The 22537-nt window shown below is 42.4% G+C and overlaps 1 protein-coding gene across 2 annotated transcripts in view; it reads right to left on the bottom strand.

The window, feature by feature from the left end:
• Window positions 1–17996: 17996 nt before the first annotated feature.
• The window catches only part of SRFBP1 (serum response factor binding protein 1), a 68497-nt gene continuing 63956 nt past the window's right edge, over window positions 17997–22537 (bottom strand). For both annotated transcript variants that reach the window (XM_008254947.5, XM_089334854.1), the window contains exon 8: window positions 17997–18490. In XM_008254947.5, the coding sequence (XP_008253169.3) occupies window positions 18306–18490 (185 nt within the window). In that variant the 3' untranslated portion in view covers window positions 17997–18305. The remainder of the gene's footprint in view (window positions 18491–22537) is intronic.

Raw genomic sequence — 22537 nt, 5'->3', positions numbered from 1 at the left:
AGGCTTCATTAAGAAATACAATTCTTTCAAACTGTAAAAGTCAGTGACATAAAAGTTACCTACAGCAAGGACAATGTGACCAACAGCAGACTTCTCAATAGAAACAAAGTCAGGAAACACTGAGATATTTTTATAGTAATGGAAGAAAATAATTATTGAGGTTTGTTACTCTACTTCACTATTATCATATATAATTTCCACTAAATTAAAGGCATTTTTTTACAAAGGGTTTTCCGCTAAAAGATCATCATTATAGAATGTTGCAAAATATGCATTTTAGAAAGTAGGAAAACATGGGGCCAGCACTGTGGAACACTGGGTTAAGCCACCACCTGCAGAGCTGGCATCCCGTATGGGCACTTGTTGGAGCCCCAGCTGCTCCACTTTCAATTCAGCACTCAGGTAATGTGCCTGGGAAAGCAGCAGAAGATGGCCCAAGTGCTTGGGCCCCTCCTCCCACATGGAAGACTGGGAAGAAAATTCTGGTTTTGGCATGGCCCAGCTCTGGCTGTTGCAGCCATTGGAGAGTCCACCAGCAGACGCAAAATCTGTCTCTCTCTCTCCCTCTAACACTGCCTTTCAAACAAATAAAATCTTAAAAAATAAAACAAAGTAGAATAATAATCCAATAACAGAAATAAATTCAGAGACAAGAACAGATGAAGAAACTGGTATAAATTTGTGAAAATCTTTAAACATATTGACTATGTATAGTATAAGGATAATATAAGGATAATGTCTAATTTGGAGGTGAAATTATAAGGAAGAATTAAAATATTTAAGTCCATGAGAGGGATAAAAAGCTGAGTCCTATACATTTTTGGGGGGTATGCAGAGTTATGAGATTAATTTATATTTTAAGAAAACACATGATTTATAATTAAAGGGTAATTACCAAAAGGAATTTCAAAATAACAGAGAGGGAAAACATTTGAAAAAGAGTAGAAAAATAAAAATAAAACAAACAAACAAACAACCAAAAAAAAAAAACCAGTAGCTTTGAAATCCCTGTCTTGGAACTTAATGAAACATGATTAAAACAGCTCACAAAACAGAAAATGTACACCTCACTGAGACAAACTGTTAACTAAGTTAAAAAAAGGCAAGAAGTATAAATATGCAAAATAAGTAAAGAGTACAATAGCCCAAACTTGCAAAAGCAGTGTTAATAACCCAGAATTACACTGTGTGGCTCTGCAAATAAAATACAAGTTCAGACAAAAATCTAAATAGATAAATGGGTTATAGAAATTTAGAAAAATTTGTTAAAATGCACCAGACATATTTTTAAAGTTATCCCATTAATCCTTCAAAAATACAAAAAGACAAATCACCAGGCCCTCTTCACGGAGGCTTGCTGGCACATCAGTAAGAGGAGTCGATGTCAGTGTTGCATAGCAAACCACTCTAGGTCTGAAAGTCAATTGCATGGCTAAAACAAAGCTCTAGAAGCTGTTCTGTTAGGGACACAGCAGACAACAGAGTCTGCTTTGAACGCTGTTAGTTTATGTTTTGCTGGAGACACAGCCTTTCCAACAAGGCAGGAGAAAGGAGATAGTAAAATGATTACTACCGTTAGGTGATACAACTTTGAGCCTGGAAAAATCCAGGAGAAACAATGAGTGACTGTCTCGAACAGTGAGAGTTTGCAGGGTGGAAGAGAAAATCAGCGACACACAGAAGTTCTTTGCCGTCTCTCACATCAACAACAGGTTAGAAGGTGAAAGATCAGACTTCATTTGTAATAGGAACAAAATCAAATATTCTCTCTGGAAAAGAATCAAAGCCGAGAGATAAATGAGGATGTGGAAATGATGTGTGAGTCGAGGTAGGCAAAGGGCTAACTCCTTTCACAGATGAAGAGGTCTACCGACCGGTCACCAAAGACCAAGAGCACCAAATATCGACAGCAACAACAGCAGCTCACAGAGAGTAAACCACAAACAGCTATGCTGCCTGCTAATCCTGTGTTTTCTTAATTCAGTGACCTTGCTGTACTTTTCCTGGGGAAACAATTCATATCTTTCTCTCCATAATCAACCGTTCATCTCTCCCAAACTCATTTCCCACTGCTACTACTCAAGTCCAGGCCAACTTACATCTTAGGCTTATGTTAATATCTTCTTAACTAGTGACTAGTAAAAGCTATAGCTTTTCAATTGTATGAGTCATTGATAAACTGAATACACGCATATCACATCATATATACACACACATGCACACACATGCTTACATCATGTATATATACACACACACACACACACACATACTTACTGAAGCATTTACAGAGCAGTTAGTTTAAAAACAAACATACAATGAGCACTTATTATTATCAAGACTGTTCAAACTTGAATATGGAGATAGGCATTTTGTGTAGTGGTTAAGATGCCCCTTGGGACATTTGGATCCCATATCAGGGTGCCTGTGTTTGACTCCCAGTACAACTCCTGATTTCAGCTTCCTGCTAACATGCACCCTAGGAAACAGTAGGTGTTTGGGAGGCCCAGACTGGGTTTCCAGCTTCTAGATTTAGCCTGGCCCGGCCTCAGCTATTTGGGGGCATTTGGAGAATGAACCAGTGGATGGTGCATCTCTCCACTCCCCCACCACCACTGCTTTTCAAATAAATAAAAACAAATAAAAATATTTTTACAAAGCTGGAATATGATAGAGAAGAAAGCAAAGTCCCTGAATTCACTAAGCTTAGGTTCTGAATAGGAGTGACTGAGAGTCCTGGACTGATTGATGTCAGGTGATGTCAATCAAAGGAGAAAAGCAGAGGGAGGGGCATCAGCAGCTGACGTTTGAACAGAGACCTGCAGAGCTGAGAGAAGGAGCTCTAGGAGAACAGAAACTCAAGCAGTCAAGAAAGTAAATTCTGGGAATATTAACAATACAAGTATAGCGCTTAGTAAGATCTGGCCATAGCCCCTTTATCAAGGTGAGACCCGTTAGAAATTCAGCACTCACACCTGTTTCCCATGTGAGCCACACTGGTTCACATGTGAACCCCTAAAGTTCTGTCTGTGATGAGAGCTAAATTAGCCATTGAGTATTCATACCATGTTTAGTTTAAAAATAAACACAAAGAACCCTCTTTCCCCTCATTGACCCTCTAGATTTTGGCTCTCTTTACTGAAAAACATCCTTTTAATTTCATCCTGAAAACAACATGGAGAACGACTTTCTTTCAAAACAAGTTTTCCCTTGAAGAGAAACACATGTTCAGAGTACAAACAACATTCCAGTACCCAACTTAAGGCTACTTAATTTCTGCAGGATGATATCATACTGAGGCTACTGAATACGTTCCTTCCCTACCATTTGTTGTTAAATTCTGCAGTTTTGGCCCATTTGCAGATGCAGACCCATCATTTTATGCAGCTAATTAGAGGACAACAAAAAGTATGTTTGACATACAAATACCTCTCAGTTTACAGGTAATTCCTATCAATAATAAAAAATAATAGACCTACTCAATTCTCAATTTTATAAAATGAAATTCAACAGCTGGTTCCAAGTTGTATTTACAAAGATTTTAGGGAAGACAGCAAAGGTAAGCAAGGCTGCTGGTTTTCTAATTAAAGCCATAAGAGGGGGCTGGCACAGTGGCTCACTTGGTTAATCCTCCGCCGGCATCCCATATGGGCGCCGGGTTCTAGTCTTGGTTGCCCCTCTTCCAGTCCAGCTCTCTACTGTGGCCCGGGAGGGCAGTGGAGGATGGCCCAAGTGCTTGGGCCCCTGTACCCGCATGAGAGACCAGGAAGAGGCACCTGGCTCCCGGCTTCGGATCGGTGCAGCGCTGGCTGTAGCGGCCATTTGGGGAGTGAACCAGCGGAAGGAAGACCTTTCTCTCTGACTCTCTCTCTCTTAGTATTATGTTAAGTAGACAACCAGAAATAGAGAGTCTAGGAACATTTCTGTGATTATACCGTGATATTCCTTAGTTTAAGATTTATTTATCTGAAAGGCAGAGTGACAGAAGCAGAGCAGACACAGAAACATCTCCCACCCACTGCTTCACTCCCTAAATGGCTGAAATAGGTGGGGCTGGTCCAGGCTGAAGCCAGAAACCAGCAACTCCATCCAGGTCTCCCACATGGGCAGCAGGGGCCCAAGGACTTGGGTCATCTTGCGCTGCTTTTCCAGGAACAGTAGCAGGAGGCTGGATTGGAAGCACAGCAACCCAGACTCAAACAAGCACTTTACATGGGGCGCTGGCATTACAAACAGCAGCTCACCCTATGGGGCATGGTGCTGGCCTCTGTATGTTAAGATTTCAATGAATAAAGAAACAATGACCCAAGTGCTTAAAAGCAGCATTACAATAATATTCATTTTGGAAAAACAAATAGAATAATGAGATTCTAATCACATATCAGAAATGTATTTGAACAGCCCTAACAGATAAACACTAACACATAAACCCCCAGAGTCCCAGTGGTTTATCCAAATGCTCACTGTTTCTCCTTCATGTACACCTCAACAGGTGGCTCCACAGGGATGGGAGGATCTGCTCCGCGTAATCCTTCAGACCCAGGCAAACAGAAACTTCCACATCCTCAAATTCCGTTAGGCAAGGTCGCCCAGGATATCCACAGCTAGCTGGAGAATGGGGAGAAATGTGGAAGACTGCCTGGAAGGTTTCGTGCGGCAGGTGAAAGTCATGCCATCATCTGTGCCCATATGCAGCTGGCCGGCATTTCCCAAAGAGGCTGGGGAACGTAATTCAGCCAGGTGCCCAAGGAAACAGATTGAACTAATACTCAGCCAGCGTCTAACAGAGCATTTCTTTCTGGTTCCCAAACACCCTACCAAGCTTTAGAACATACCTTCGGGCCGGCGCCGCGGCTCACTAGGCTAATCCTCCACCTTGCGGTGCCGGCACACCGGGTTCTAGTCCCGGTCGGAGCGCCGGATTCTGTCCCGGTTGCCCCTCTTCCAGGCCAGCTCTCTGCTGTGGCCAGGGAGTGCAGTGGAGGATGGCCCAAGTGCTTGGGCCCTGCACCCGCATGGGAGACCAGGAGAAGCACCTGGCTCCTGCCTTTGGATCAGCACGGTGCGCCGGCCACGGCGGCCATTGGAGGGTGAACCAACGGCAAAGGAAGACCTTTCTCTCTGTCTCTCTCTCTCACTGTCCACTCTGCCTGTCAAAAAAGAAAAAAGAACATACTTTCGTATTCTCCAAGTGAGGCCCTTGGAAACTCTCTCCAGTTACTGTAAACCAGCTCAGAGGCCCAGTAAAAGTGTATGGGAGGCTCAGAGAAGGCGGGGGTGTACATAGTCATGAACGAACACTCTGGCTGGCTTTTGAATCTGGAAGCAACGGCATTTCCTTGATTTAACGTTTGCTCTCTGGAGGAACTCTCCTCACCCTTCTTAGAAGCGCTGGATCCATCCTCTTGGAGGTTCTCTGTCCATGATTACCATAAGTAACATCTGAAATCAGTGGTGCAGAGTGCACCATTTTTTGACAGCTTTTGTGCCATACCTCTTCCCTGAGCAATCTGGGAAGACTTCTTAATGATACAAAGTTCAAAGGCTGCTCAAGTATAGTCTTGCAGTTCCTTGGGCATTACAAATAAATACATTTTTGTTTTTGAGAAAGGGGTCTATTCAATCACATATGCTATTAGCATTTCCCATTTTTTTCATAAATAAATTTCTTATGCTTGTTTTGTTTTTTTCCTCTCATTTGCCACCATGCCTTAAAGCCACAGTGTGTAGGACCAAGTTCCATGCCCTGACTCTCTGCTGGTGCCATATGTCTTATGGGACATTTGTGCATATCTTACCATTTCTGATTGGAAGCAGTGAGGTTTCCACCCTCTTGCTTTTTGCTTGCAAATTAACAAATGATTGCCACAGACCATCTCTCCCTGTTTTTATTTCTATCACCTTGATAAATGCAGAGAGAGAGAGAGAGACAGAAAGAGAAATAGCCGATTCTCAACATCAGTGTTTCATTTTGGAATCTCCTCCTGTAGAGCCATGGCTCAGTAGGTTGTGTCACTGTGTGAAACACATTTCTCATTTTCTAGCCCTGGATAGTAATTTTCACCCCAGTCCTCTTCTAGACCATGTATCTGGGCTGTGTTTTTCCAACTTCACTCCTCTCACATCCCCTCCATTCTCTTTTTTCTTTACTTTTGCTCTCCTCCTCCTCAGCAGCATTTCTCTTCCGGCACAATTTTTCCTTTAGAATATTGCTACATGTACTCTATTTCACAAAAACACACCAGATTCTCATTGTTTATTACAAGAGATGCTCGTTTGGTCACTTAAAATTCAATGTATTAAGTGCATGACAGCCCCTTGCAATCATTTAGACTGATAATTTTTCCTGCATGCTAAATGGGGGCATCTAATCCAACCCAAGGAGTTGGCACCCAGGTGAGAGACAACAGAACAGGAGACAGAAGAAAAGTTATGTCCAGGCTTTCACGTGGCTTAGATGGTTTTCATCCATAACCCACACAAAAAACTGAGTAATTCTTAAGTTACGTGATTCAAACCTAACTTCAAGAAGGTTGAGAAATGTACATTAGTTGTGTACTAACTGGTTTAAATGATTTGCCAATATCAGCCAGAATACACAGAGGTAAATTCTAGATCAAGAGCTAAGTTTAAACAGAAACCTAGTAACATACTAGAAGAAAATAGAGAATTGTATGGGGATGCCGGAACTCTACAGGGTGTGGGAATTCACCCTACTTGGCAAGCTTACAAGTCAGCCTGCCACAGTTTCCTGGACAGCTGGCATGAGACGGAGATGCTGCATCAGACATAAGGAACTTTATTACTCATGGCAGAAACCACAGACTGTGACCATGATGCTTGTGGGGTTCCCGAGGACCACTGCGAGGCTTGATGAATCAGTGGAGTGAGTCACAGGACTTGGAGAGGTTGTGGTACTCACAGAGAGGTTACAAACTTCCGGATGCCCTATCTTCCAGTGCAGTGGGGTGGACACTCTATGGTGTGTGACAGCACAAGCAATGTTGCTGACTTGGGAGGCTCACCTGGACTTCAGTACCCATGTACCCATGGTGTTTTTAGGGGGTCAGTGGCTTGGACATGAATGGCTTGCTTGCCTGACCTGTTCCTGAGACTGTAGTTCCCCAGAGCACAGAGAGATACTCACCATAGACCACTTTGTTCATTAAAGTGTCCGATCAAAATAGAACCAGAGGGCTGAAGGTCTCACACGTATACAAAAACACTCTTATCAGACGAACTTAGTTCAGAATGCATCTCCCAGGAGCTGCCCAAGAACCACTCAGGAGACGGGCGTATCTTGGGAATGTGAAGTTGGAGCAACCCAGGCCTGCCGAGTTAGCCCTTTCCTGTGCACCCATGCTCTCCCAGTCCCAGAGGGCTCTTGTTAAATACCTGCACATACAGTAGACTGCACTGCAGAGAGGAACTCTGAACTCCCCTGATGTCTGTCTTGGTGGAGCCGTCACTCATCCTTCAAGACTGCTCAGTGAAAATACAACCCTGAGCAGGGAGCTGGGAGAAGAGCGAAAATGGCCTTGCATTCTTGGCATAACCAGCGGAACCTGCAGGAACGCTCAAGGTTACGGCATGCTACCTTTTCCTGCAAGGGTAGGCTCTTGTAAGCAAGGTATAAGCACAGATGGAAAAGTTAGGCTGGAAACCTGAAGATAACCCTACCGTTTGACACAGCCATCCCACTCCTTGGAATTTACCCAAAGGATTTTTTTTTTTTTTTTGACAGGCAGAGTGGACAGTGAGAGAGAGACAGAGAGAAAGGTCTTCCTTTGCCGTTGGTTCACCCTCCAATGGCTGCCACTGGCGCGCTGCAGCCGGCGCACCGCGCTATGATGGCAAGAGCCAGGTACTTCCCCTGGTCTCCCATGGGGTGCAGGGCCCAAGCACTTGGGCCATCCTCCACTGCCCTCCCTGGCCACAGCAGAGAGCTGGCCTGGAAGAGGGGCAACTGGGAAAGCATCCGGCACCCTGACTGGGACTAGAACCCGGTGTGCAGGTGCTGCAAGGTGGAGGATTAGCCTAGTGAGCCGCGGCGCCGGCCTACCCAAAGGAATTTAAATTGGCAAACAAAAAAGCGGTCTGCACCCTAATGTTTATTGCAGCACAATTCACAATAGCCAAGACCTGGAACCAACCTAAATGCCCATCAATGGTAGACTGGATAAAGAAATTATAAGATATGTTCTCTTTAGAATACTATATTGCAGTAAAAAACAATGAAATCCAGTCATTTGCAACAAAATGGAGGAATCTGGAAAACATCATGCTGAGTGAAATAAGCCAGTCCCAAAGGGACAAATATCATATGTTCTCCCTGATCGGTGACAACTGACTGAGCACCAAAAAGGAAACCTGTTGAAGTGAAATGGACACTATGAGAAATGGTGACTTGATCAGCATAGCCCTGACTGTTAATGAACAACTTAATACATTATCCCTCTTAGTATTTTTTTTTTGTCTGTTCTACTTAATATGACTGGTTTAATTCTGTAATTAACACACAGTTATTCTTAAGTGTTAAAATTTAACTGAAATCTGATCCCTGTTAAATATAAGAGTGGGAATAAGAGAGGGAAGAGATGTACAATTTGGGACATGCTCAAACTGACTTGCCCCAAATGGTAAATTAGAAACATACCAGGGGATTCCAATTCAATCCCATCAAGGTGGCATGTACCAATGCCATCTCACTAGTCCAAGTGATCAATTTCAGTTCACAATTGATCATAATGAAAGGACTAAGAGTCAAAGGGATCACATAAACAAGTCTAGTGCCTGCTAATACTAACCGATAGAATAAATAAAGGGGAGAGCGATCCAACATGGGAAGCAAGATACACAGCAGACTCATAGAATGGCAGATGTCCTAAACAGCACTCTGACCTCAGAATCAGCCCTAAAGGCATTCTGATCCGGCTGAAAAGCCCATGAGAGTATTTCAGGCATGGAAAGCCAAGACACTCTGGCAAAAAACAAAAAACAAAAAACAAAAAAAAAAAAAAAAAAAAAAAAAAACAACCAAACAAAAAAAACCCAAACAAAACAAAAAAACAAAAAAACTAACCTAAATGAAAGATCTCTGTGAGTGAGATCCCAGTGGAAAGAACAGGTCTTCAAAGAAGGAGGTGCCTTTCTCTGAAGGGAGGAGAGAACTTCCACTTTGACTATGACCTTGTCTAAATAAGATAAGAGTCGGAGAACTCAAAAGGCTTCCATAGCCTTGGAAACTCATGACTGGAGCATAGGGAGATTACTGATGCCATAGACAGGAGTGTCAATTTGTAAAGTCAACAACAGGAGTCACTGTGCACTTACTCCTCATGTAGGATCTCTGTCCTTAATGTGCTGTACATTGAGATTCAATGCTATAACGAGTACTCAAACAGTGTATTTCACTCTGTGTTTCTATGTGGGTGCAAACTGTTGAAATCTTTACTTAATGTATACTAAACTGATCTTCTGTATATATAGAAAATTGAAAATGAATCTTGATATGAATGGAAGGGGAGAGAGAGCGGGAAAGGGGAGGGAGGGAAGTCATGGGGCGGGGGGAGCCAATGTAGTCCATAAGCTGTACTTTGGAAATCTATATTCATTAAATAAAAGTTAAAAAAAAAAGTTAGGCTGATGAATTTGATTACATAAAACCACTTCTAGGCCAGCGCTGCAGCTCAATAGGCTAATCCTCCACCCAGCGGCACCGGCACACCGGGTTCTAGTCCTGGTCGGGGCACTGGATTCTTTCCCGGTTGCCCCTCTTCCAGGCCAGCTCTCTGCTGTGGCCCGGGAAGGCAGTGGAGGATGGCCCAAGTGTTTGGGCCCTGCACTCCATGGGAGACCAGGAGAAGCACCTGGCCCCTGCCTTCAGATCAGCGTGGTATGCCGGCCGCAGTGCGCCAGCCATGGTGGCCATTGGAGGGTGAACCAACGGCAAAGGAAGACCTTTTTCTCTGTCTCTCTCTCTCACTATCCACTCTGCCTGTCAAATAAATAAATAAATAAATAAATAAAACCACTTCTATAACCCAAGAAGAACTGTAAAAATGAAGCTGGTAATGTAGAACCTAGGAAGCGGGAAAGATTGTTACTCTCACTCTGAGGATTCTAAGTGGACTCACAACAATGTTCTCGCTATTCTCAAAACCATCAGCAATGAGGTTGTGGGGATACCAGGCAGCTAGAGACATAGGGAAGTATAGGCAGCTCCCTGGAGTGACAAGATGTGAGCACAGGCTCGCTTGCGATGGCACAGGAGGGATATGGGATTGCACAAAGGTGAGAAGAGTATTGAGCTGAACTGAATGTGGGCTGACTTGAGCTGCAGTTAGGGGAGTTGTGTCCACTCCTAGGCTCATGGGGATGAGTCTGCTAGGCAGTCAGGACAGGAGACAGAGCAGCTAACAGACACCTCCTCCTGTGCAGGCCTGAACAAGCAGGGGCTGCAGCTGCAGGGAAAACACACATTTCCACCAGAACCCTTCGTCCATACTGGAGAAAAGATCCTTAAGGCACAGGAAGGACATCAACAGTCGTCAAGGAGAAAGCAGGCGAAGACTCACTGTGGCTTGGGACAGGGTAACAGAAAAAGAGCAATCCTGTTTCGCTGGAAGGGGCAGAAAGCTATTCGCGACCAGGCCATAAGATGGTCTAACTGGAAGAGGGGCAAGGAACTCTCCCAGAAGATTCCCCAAGGTAAGGTTCTAGCTGTCACAGGAAGTGACAGGACCACCGAGAAAGCCACAATCTCAAGATCTAGCCACGATTCATTAAGCACCAGTATCACAGGAAAAGTTTGGAATGTCAAAAAGCTCATTTTTTTCCCATAAATCCTTTTGTGAGAAATCTGCTAGTAGATGAAGTGCATCCAAACAAAAGATGATGAGAAACTTTATCAATTAAGCATTTAATATGCTTAATCTAGAATTAAAAGTAAGGTACAGACAGAAGAATAGACGTTGTATGATCACGCTCTATGCTATGTGCTATGTACTGCAATAAGTCAAAGATTGTGAATGGGAGGAGTAGGGAGATGGGAAAAGGAAAGTATATCACACATTAAATGGTATTTAGGCAACAAATGAAAGTTAATGATGCCATTAAAGACAGACAATATAGATAATGAATAAAAACATAGGGGACTGAGGTATCTAAGGAAGAGCACAAGAGGACGACTAGAACAGAAGCAGAAACCTTCCTAAACACCAAACATATCATTGATTTAAAAAGAACACAGAAAATCTATTATTAACAGAAACAGACTAAATATAATAAATATATTTACACACAAGATAATCTGACAGTTAAAAGGAAACATATTCATCTTCTCAGTGGATGCAAAAGGGCTTACTTTGCTTATTAAACGTTCAAACACTCTCAATTTGGTTCATAAAGAAGCAAATCTATACTCTGTTTAAGAGAAACACTTAGAATGATTCAGAAAGGCTAAAAAATTAAGGGACAGTCAAAGGTATCCACAGAAATAGAAACAGTAAGAAAGCAGAGGCATCAACACGGATACCAAATAACATAGCAAGCAAATCATCGTAGGGAGAGATTTTCTACTATTCTCAATTCACTCGCAAAAATTAAATGAAAAAAAAAATAGCAAGGAAGAAAATTAAAAATTAAGACAACTAATTGGGAAACATATTTGTAATACATAAAATACCTAGTATCCCTAGAAGAAGTTGAAAAATCAGAGGAAGAAAGGTTAAAAACAAAAGGCCATCACCAAAGGAAAGATGGGTAAATGACATGAACAAATAATTTTAAAAAACTGATACAAAAGTGATCCTTAAACATGAAGAAAGTATGCACCTACAGCCACAGTAAGAGCAATGCATAGTCAAATTATACTGAGATACAACATGGCTCAACCATCCAATTTGCCAAAAATCCAAATGTAAAATACAGTACTATCATGGGGAATTTATGGGGACAATTGCCTCACTCATGTACTCCTACTGTCGAGGGAATACAAATTAGTACAAGCTACCTGATAGGGAATTTGGCAACTGTTTACAAAACACCACCTTCTGATCTAACATTCCCACTTCTAGGAATTTCTCTCAATGATATGCCCCCAACAATGTGAAAATACATTGTCTTTTCATATTTTCTTTGCAACAGTATTTGTTATGTCAGTATATGGAGGATAACCTATTTACTCACACATAGTGAGTGGCTGAACATTCTGATACATTTACCCAATGGGGGACTACACCTTTTTTTTTTTTTTTTTTTTTTTTTTGTACTCAGGAAGATCTCTATGATCAAATTAGTAGTAATAGGATATATTCTTAAATGATAAAAAAAGTTTACAAAATGTTTAGAGAATGCTTATTTTTGTGTAAGAAGGAAGGGGAAATATGAAAATAGATGTTTATTCATTTGGGCAAATGGAACACAAGACAGAGATACCAGAGATCCACGCAATTGACTATTTAGAGGGGATAGGTGGGAAGGAAGTAGAAAGAACAGAAACAAGGGAAAGGCAGCATTGCCCTCTTCTGAGTTTACTGTCTTAAAAACTCTGAAGTATGAGACATGGTAATGTCTTACATATATAAAGCAAATAAATGCAACTGAAGGAGGAAAAATTATATAAATACCATCAGAAACACTTGAACTATACTGCATTCAAATGAAGTACTACAAGGGAGGAGGGAAAAAATGACAACTATTATTTTTTAAACTGAGCTGTAACTCACATATGAAATATCCACCCTTTTGAAGTGCATAATTCTGTGGATTTTGTATGGTCACAAGATTTTATGATGAATGTTACTTGTTGAGGTGGATTCATTCTGAGGGGAGAAGCGTGGTGGAAGCAAGAGGCGCAGACTCATCACACAGACCCCAGGGAGCCGGGTGAAAGCAGGCCAGAGGCAAGCAGCCTGCAGACTCGTTTATTTCAGTTGGTACCACAGCTTATACAGCCAAGTCAGCCAATCTGGTCAAGGGGTGGTCTATGCCCTAACCAATCACAGCCTGTTGCCAGGCAGTATCTGAAGCCATCCAATCACAGCCTGTTGCCAGGCAGAGTATGTTGCCAGCAGCCATCTTGGCATGGCCTTCTCATTCCACCACAGTTACTACTCAGTTCCAGAACATTTACCTTTCAACAAAAAATGCCAGACCCAACAGCACAAACAATTCCTCTCTTTCCCAGCTCCTCACTACCACTTAATCTACATTAAGTCTCTATGAATTTACCTATTTGGGACATTTTATACACATGGAATCACATTGTTTGTTGTTCTTTATTGTTAGCACAATGTCCTACTCAAGACTCATCCATGTCGTGTTGTCTATCAATACTTCCTTTTTATAACTGAATAATATTTGATATTACTAATATCATAGTTTGATCCATCACCAGTTAAAGGACATCTGGACTGCTTCACCTTTCTAGATTTTATGAATGAGCCCACTATGGACATTCATGTGCAAGTTTTTATGTGAATGTTCTCAATTCTCTTGGGTATATATGAGTGGAAATTCTGGGTCACATATTTGCATATGCCCATGCTGGCATAGTTGGTGGTGTGCTACAGGTCTCTGAACATCTTTTTTACTTTCTTTCTGTTCCTTAATTAAACCAGATAATCTCTTCTATCATCTAAAAGTTTGCCAAATCTCTGCCTGCTTAAATCTACTGTTGTTGCATTTTTCATTTCAGTAATTTTATTTTTCAACTTCAGAATTTCTTTTTGGCTTTTTATAATTTGTCTCATTCCTGATATTCTTGACTTGGTAAGACAGTGTTCTCAGACTTGGTTTCCTTTGGCTCTTTGAATATATGTAAATTAACTTCTTTAATTTGAGTAAGTCCAAACATTGGGCTTCCTCAAAGTTTCTTCTGATTGAAAACCTCCCCTGAGTACAGGGCTCTTTTTGTGAATGTCCCGTTAATTAATAATACAATCTTGCAGTTCTTTAAATGAGATCCCCTCCAACCCTGGGCTTACTGTTATTGATGGTTTTTGTTGGTAAATACATGGTGACTTTTCTGAACTACTTTTGTGAAGTCTATATTCTTTGCTATTGATAGTCATTTAAGTTGGCTTATTTAGTTTAGCAGTATGCAAACTAACACTTGGACAGAAATTTCCTTGGATTTCTGGAATCAATACCTTTTCTGCTGAAGGGCTGTGTGTGTTAGGGTAGCTTTTAACTCTTAGGAAGCTGACAATCCTTCAGGCTTCTCTCATTTCTTGTACGGCACTTCAATTTCAGTTGTTAAGTGAGAGTTTAGAGGCTTCCTGGCACTTTCCTGTCCATTCACACAGTCCTATCAATGTGTGAGATCTTCCTGATTCCAAGAAGTATGTTTGAACTCATCAAAGTCCCTATGGATACTTGATTGTTCAGATTTCCTTGTAAGCTTTCTGGTTAACTTACTTATCCCAACTGTTACTGCTTGAGGCAGCCTGGATGTTAAACATTTGCATCTCATAATTTGGAAAGTTATCTCAGGGAAAAATCTTACTGCCCTGGTTAAGTCTGCCCCAGATTATATGAAAACAGCCTTGCGAGGGGGTTGTGCAATGAATGACCAGACAGGTCAAACAGTAACAACCACCTGTGTCTCTGAGGAGCTCCAGTTCCATCTGCTCTCCTCCAGGGCTGCCAGGCTGCAGGTTTTCCACTGTGGTTGTGAGTGGTTTGTTTCCAAGGCTAACAGGCACCAGGGGAGCAAAGATGGAAACAGGGCTTAAGATGTCACAACAATCAAGATGCAGACATTTTTCCTTAAAAAAAAAACAAACTTTCTGAATTGCTGCAAGTCTTTAAATCTAGAGTGCTGAAAAAATATATTTTGACAGTTTGGACAATTTTCTTATGCTTTTACAGACACATTTTCAGGATGTCCTTCCTCCATCTTTTGTTTGTTTGTTTTGCTGTTCTGACATACCCAGGCAAGTTTCAAACAATTCTGAGATCATACACCTTCACATTAAAGAAGAACTCTAAGCAAATACTAAACTTAGTTTAAAAAGTTAACTTGTTTTACAGAGGCATCACATCACAATTCTAAAACTAATTTCTATATACTTTAGTGTTGAGCAAATACGTAAATCTATTGTGGATATCATGAACCAGCTTTCTCAGAGGTAAAGAATAGATCAGAAGACACAAGCTTAAAGAATCTCCCACGGGTGAAATTAAGCACAATATGAACTTCAAAATAAATACTGAAAAACTTAAAATTTATGACCATGGTAAAGTAACAGGGATTGTGGATTTGACCTTCTATATTAAACAACCAGAAAACTGAACAAAAGACATAAACAATGGTATTCAAGTGATGGGCAACAGGCCATACCTAAGTGAAGGAAAACAATGAGTGCTATACAAACAAGTGCAATCAGTTCACAGCCTGCAGAGATTTCGCACCACACTGAGAGTGGAAGGAAGCCCACGTGATTTACAGAACTGGAGAGACAAGAGTTCAGAGTTCAGTTCAATGTGACTAATTTGTGAGGCAAAATGCTGGAGAATAAGGAGAGGAACACAAAAAGAGAATGTGCTTTGGAACGTGTAACAGGGTCCCCTTGAGTGTTTGGTAGACTGATCTCCGCAATGCACATAAAGAACCTACCCAGGCCAGGGAAGAAAAACAAAGCGCTTACGGACTCAGACATGGATTGCTTTTACCAGCCACACAGATTTCCTAGTAGACAAACTATCAGGAGGAATGCTTACAATGGTAATGCCTCAGTAATGGGGCCAACTGAACCCCAGACCAGGGGTTTTCAACATCAGTATTATTAATCTGGGGCTGGAATTTTTGGTTTTGGTGGTACTCTAGACAGCAGAGCAGTATCCTGGGCCTGTATCTGTGTGTAGCCAGCTCTGTTTCCCCTAGTGACAATGCAGAATAACTCTTGATGCTGCCAAATGTTCACTGTGGGGCAAAACTGCCCTAAGTTCAGAACCACTGTCCTCGACTAAATGGTTGTTTTGGACTCATGCTAACAAACCATGGTGCTGTGAAAGACCACCCTGATTAAGTAACTTCACTGCATCCCAGAAACAAGTCCAACCGTTCTTTGCATACCAAAACCTAGAAACCAAGATATATAACTTTCCTTCTAACTCTTTAACTGGATCAACCCTCCTGCAGTTGGGGTAAGAAGGCTTGGGCAGACTTTTCTGTCTGAAGGGCAGCATCCTCAGGGTCTGTTAGGCACAGAAACATTTCCTTCCACTTTGTCAGTCTGAAATTACATCAACCAAAACAAAAAAGTAAAATTTTGCATTCAACACACAGAATGGCTTTCCTATTGTGTATCTTGAACTCCATTCTTCTAATTATCTAAATTCTTGAACTCCTTTTTTTTTTTTTTTTTTTGACAGGCAGTGGACAGTGAGAGAGACAGAGAGGAAAGGTCTTCCTTTTGTGTTGGTTCACCCTCCAATGGCCGCCACGGCTGGCGTACCGCGCTGATCCGAAGGCAGGAGCCAGGTGTTTCTCCTGGTCTTCCATAGGGTGCAGGGCCCAAGGACCTGGGCCATCCTCCACTGCACTCCCTGGCCACAGCAGAGAGCTGGCCTGGAAGAGGGGCAACTGGAACAGAATTCGGCGCCCTGACCAGGACTAGAACCCGGTGTGCCGGTGCCGCTAGGCAGAGGATTAGCCTATTGAACCACGGTGCTGGCCTAAATTCTTGAACTCTTAAAATAGATAGAAATGACTCTAAAGAACTTGTGAAGCCTGGTTAATCAGATGGACTTTTGTGCCATTAACCTGCAGGATATGTTAAATTTACTTATTTTACAGTTTTAATCTATTTATATTTTTTATTTATTTGAAAGGCAGGACCGAGAGAGGCATAGATAGAGATCTTCTGTTCACTGGTTCACTCCCCTAATGTCCACAACAGCTGGTGCTGGGAAAAGCCTAAGAGCCTGGATCTGAATCACAGGGGTGGCAGAGACCCAACAACTTAAGGGATCACCTCTTGCCTCCCAGGGTGCACATGAGCGAAAAGCTGGAATCAGAAACAAGGCCAAGACTTGAACTTGGGTTCTCTGATGTCCAAGTGACATCCTAACTGCTGCAGAAAATGCTCACCACAAAAGATTATATTTAGTTAGCATTACTTAGTTAACCAAGAACCTTCACATTTCTCCTACAGTAGGAAAAAAAAAGTTGAAATTGGAAGGGCTTTTAAAAACCCTGTGCTTCGGGCCAGTGCCATGGCTCACTTGGCTAATCCTCCGGCTGCGGTGCCGGCACCCCGGGTTCTAGTCCCGGTTGGGGTGCCGGGTACTAGTTCCGGTTGCCCCTCTTTCAGTCCAGCTCTCTGCTGTGGTCCAGGAGTGCAGTGGAGGATGGCCCAAGTGCTTGGGCCCCTGCACCTGCATGGGAGACCGGGAGGAAGCACCCGGCTCCTGGCTTCGGATCAGCGCAGCGCCAGCTGTAGCGGTCATTAGGGGAGTAAACCAACGGAAGGAAGACCTTTCTCGCTGTATCTCTCTCACTGTCTATAACTCTACCTGTCTAATAAAAACAAAACAAAACAAAACCCTGTTCTTCGCTTAAATAGCAGCACTATGGTGTATAAAGTAGCCCCTCCTCAGGGAGTCACCTCATGACCTCTCTGCTGAGCCATTGGTAGAGAGACTCTTTCAGTCCTACCTATTTCAGAAGTTCTTACAAATTATAACCTTACAATTCCTCAAAAAAGGTTATAAGTACACTGTCAAATAACTAGATATTATAGATTCTTGATTTAATAGAAATATTTCTAAGCAGTGAAATACACAAGTAAAATGGATTAGTTACGTTGCAATATTTAAAAAATTTGCCTAAATAATAGAAATATAATTAATAAATCCCAAATTGTTATAGAAAACTATATAAAAGTAATATGCCTATTATTTATTATTTGCACATTCATACTTTAGTTTTGTTAACTTTTAACAAGAGTGATGTATTTTAAATAGATCTGATTTCCTCATATTTTCCAATATTATTTTAAATGTATCCCAATATTTATTTTTAAGCCAAAAACGAGTTAAGCCAGTGACATACACTTCATATAAGCACAAATGACAAAATCTGGAGTCACTATAATCCCAAAATTCTTTTATACAGGAAACAGTCTGGGGCATGTTATTAAAAGTTAATCTAAGTATACACCTGATTTATGAAACATAATTTTAATTCAAGAAAGAAAAAGACAAATATATTATATACCTCCAAAGAGGCATTAAAATTCATTTAAATAGGCTAGTTAAAAAAGAATTTTAGAACGAAAGTTCACAAGAAGAGGTACTGATCAATCATCAAATGTAATTTTTTTCCCCTGAAACACAGCGATTTTCGACTGCTGTTCTTTTCGCCTCCTGCTTGCCTCCCACGAAGGATGAAGTGGCAGCTGCAGTGACTGTTTTGTATTTCCCAGTCCTTTGTGTGCACTCTTATTAAACTGACTCTTGATCTGGGGTTCGCTTGGTGGGAAATCTAGAAAGAGAAGGCAAAAATAATTTTAAAATAATACTCAAGAGAAACATACTTTGTCTTCTTCAAAATAAGTTTAAAGGAAGAAATCTTATTTTTCTTAAATGCAACACTTCACAATTTAAAACCAAAACCCAAGAGAAAACAGTTTGAACTCAAGCTGACATATTAACAGTAAATTTTGGGAAATAGAGAAGGATGCTTCAGTAAGTCTGTAGAAAATACTTATTATAAAAATGCTATGCATGGATTATAAAATTTTTTCTAACAAAACAAACATGGTTTAATTCCACTTCTCACAAACTTTCTGTAGTCCATTTGTACTTGTTATCCCTGTTATAGACATTTATTGAGTACTACACTGTGATATTATTCACAATGGCATAAACAAAGAAAACAGTTTACCATCCTGTATTTTCAAAAGAATATCACTAGATTATGATATCTGTGTACAGACAAGGTACAGCCATAAAATTCAGGTCTTTTTGTTTGTTTGTTTTTGACAGGCAGAGTGGACAGTGAGAGAGACAGAGAGAAAGGTCTTCCTTTTCTGTTGGTTCACCCCGCAATGGCCGCTCCAGCAGTACGCTGCGGCCAGAGCACCATGCCAATCCACAGCCAGAGTCCGGTGCTTCCTCCTGGTCTCCCATGCGGGTGCAGGGCCCAAGCACTTGGGTCTTCCTCCACTGCTTTCCCGGGCTACAGCAGAGAGCTGGACTGGAAGAGGAGTGACCGGGACAGAATCTGGCACCCCGACCGGCACTAGAACCTGGGGTGCCGGCGCCGCAGGTGGAAGACTGGCCTAGTGAGCCGTGGTGCCGGCCATAAATTCAGGTCTTAAAATAGAGTATCTGACAATGCTAAGTTTATTTATTTTAAAATTATTAATTGATTTCATTCCCACCTGTTAACTGAACCAGTGGAAGGCCCTACTTGCATTCCACTGCTGTAAGCCAGTGCATAATCCCCAGTACATACTGTGCTAGTCCATGCTGTGGTGCCATAATCCCCATTGGCAGCCAAGCCCACCAAGCAAGATCTGGGCAAGGTGCTGTCCAACCCTATAGTTTTAGGGCCATGGCAATTGGTGTCACAAGCTCCAGTGTCATCCATGCTTATCCAGTAGTACTTAAGAATGTGCCCCTCTGTGCCATCCCAAACCCCAGTGTAACTGACATTCAACTCTGGGGGTCTGAGGGCACACACCTTTGGAAGCCCCTGTTACTAAAGTCACACCACTATTTCCTGGAAATAGTTAAATGTTGCAGATAAGACAACTGCAGTAATCTAGACAACTATAGCACTTCTGGGTTTACCTAGAACCAAATCCAAGGCAAACACCCAATTGACAGACCACTTTCTATTTAAACGGAAATCTTTTCCAATGAAGTTTACTCCATTAAGAATTGGCTGTTACACTAAATGTGTAGACATCAGATCTATAGGGACACAGGAAACTGGTAGCTTTGGGATCGCAAGGAGGGAAGGCCTACACTTCCGGGAATGGAGAGGCCTACTTCCAGGGAAGAAAGTCCTTGTCAAGGTCCCTGCGGGTGCCTAAAGGTCAGAGGAGCAGACCCGCCTCAACCTTTAACCCCCATGTCCTGAATTTATAAAAGGAGCTCTCCCAATCTCTGACATGTGACTTTCCCGGCCGCTGCTCTGTTGGGGCCGTGGAACCTCGCCCAGGAGCAGAACCCCAATAAAAGCCTGTGAATTAATTGATTCGTCTGCCTGGGAAGATCTGTTACGCGCCAGACACCTTGCAGATGGTGCTGAAACCCGGGAGCTGAGGTTGACGCCTCCCCTTTCTGGGTTCGAGGCCCCCTCACTCCTTGAACCTGTCTGGTGCCCCAGGCTGACTACGGACCACGCTCGACCAACTGTAAGTAACTCCTCCCTTGTTCTCCCTCCCTCCTCTGGGTTGGCCCAGTATCTGCGATCCCCAGCTAGCTCTCCGGCCGGACAGAGACCTCCAAATCGTGTGCACGTGGGCTCTGTTCTCTGCTATTTAGCTTCCCAGCGGCTGTTGGAGATGTCCTGCCACTGGCTTGGCCCCGTAGAGGACTGACCTCTAATCCGTCTGCTGAAGTCCGGGACAGGGGACGCCTTGACCAAATTTCAGTAGATCCGGGCTACCGGGGAGACCGATCTGGCCGATCTTGAGGGTGGGATTCAAAATGCCCCCTGGCCTGCCTGCTAAAAAACTTGAAGGAACTGGGACTGGCCCAGGACCTACGGAGTAAACGCCTAATCTTCTACTCCACCCAGGCATGGCCTAATTACCTTGAGAATTTCTGCCGCAGGGAGAGAAAATGGTCAGAGGTCTCATATGTCCAGGCTTTCTGTAACCTCCGCTCCCATCCTACTCCCTTCTCCCTTACTTTCCTCTCTGCCTGCTCCACAGCCCAGGTCTTGCTGGCCACGATCGGGCCCCCACCTCCTAAGGATGCCTCTTCTGTGTTACTGCCAAAGTCTTGACTCACCTGAGTTCCTGGGGACCCCACAGCTAGCCAGGAACCTCCCACCCCCATATGAGCATTCTTCCGCCCTGCCCCACCCCATGTCCTGCCTCTCCCCTCGGCCATTGCTGGAAGCCAGGTAGCCACATGGCCCAACCACCAGTGTCAAGCTCCCCACCCCCATCCTAATGGGATTTGCTGCTCCTGCTTCCCTGGCCGCCCTCTGGCAAAGTTTTAAAAGGACCTGTTCCTGAACACGTGGCTTTCTAGCCTCCTCGTCTGGTCTCCTTCCTTTGAATCTAAGATCACTACCTTTGAAAATACTGCTTTGTAACTTGCTGAACTTATTTTTGTAATTTATTTTAACAGGTTTCCAGGTAATCAGTACTCAATGAACCAACAATGGGTAATTAGTACTTGTTTTAGATGAATGCAATTTTAATTTTAATTTAATTCAGATAGCGATATTTAATATCAGCATCTTAAGTCATTTAGGTGTAACTGCTAATTTATTGTAAACTCTTGTATACTCAGCATGTTAAATTTGTGTTAAAAATGTTATAGAAATGTGCATTTGGTAAGGAAGGTTAAAAGGAAAGAGTTATTTTGAATAAAGAAAGGACAAGGTTTGTAAGATTGACTTCCTCCCTGATGGCTAGTTTACTCTAGACTGGAATGGAAATGATGGAATGTTTCAAGTAAGTTGAAGAGGGTGTATGGAAGTCACAGAAGGTTACGGAAGAAATCTTGGATCTTAATGAGAAAGCCACAGAGGCCTAAAGAGTTAAATGTTCTGTAAAATCCTACAGATGCTTTCAAAAATGCTATGTGAAGTAAGCAAGTACCTCTTGTTGAGTTTACAATAAGTTTATAATTTTAAACGAGACAACTTAAAGTCTTTTGTCATCACCGTTTTACATATCAGATTTGCTGCTCATAAAACTAAAGTGTTGTTGGTTCTGTGTTTAGCTGTCCTCCTACAGGTTCTGATGGACTTTTTCCAGCCACTTCTGTTGTATTCAGTACTTTGGGATGGTGCTGTAAACAGATGAAGCCAATAATCTATTATAGGTACCAACTGAAAGTATGGTTAGCTGAGGTTACTAAGAGCACAAAGTAATTCGAATCAATTGGTAAATTAAAAAACAGTTAAAGAGTTTAAAAAGCTAGTATTGAAACTGCTATTTGTTATCTAATGATTGAAACTGCTTTCTAAATTTTCATTTGATATTGCTATTGTCAGTAAGTGATCTGGGACTTGAGCACCCCCTTCACTTGCATCCTCTGGTCTGCTTTAACAAAAACCAGGAGGAAGAGAAAGCCAGGTATCAGAAATGTGAAGACAGGTGGCAGGCCTATTAACAGCTGTCGTGTACAGTGATCTGCCCTCAAGGAGACCCAACAGGCCAGTCCACTGCAGTGGCTTTCAATGTGGCAAGCCTGGGCTTTAGCAGAAGTCAGCTTATGAAGAGCCCTGGCAGCTCTGCCAGCAAAGAGTTGCATCACTGGAAATGGAACTGCCCGGGAGTCGAAGGACTTCAGGTCAGAGCCACAGACCTTGCTGGCTCTAAGCTGAAAAGCCCTTCAC

The sequence above is a fragment of the Oryctolagus cuniculus genome, chromosome 6 (assembly GCF_051225735.1).
Source record: "Oryctolagus cuniculus isolate XC-2025 breed Fujian yellow rabbit chromosome 6, ASM5122573v1, whole genome shotgun sequence".
NCBI lineage: Eukaryota > Metazoa > Chordata > Mammalia > Lagomorpha > Leporidae > Oryctolagus > Oryctolagus cuniculus.
Note: the sequence above shows the minus strand (reverse complement) of the source record. Positions and strands in the feature narration are given on the sequence as shown.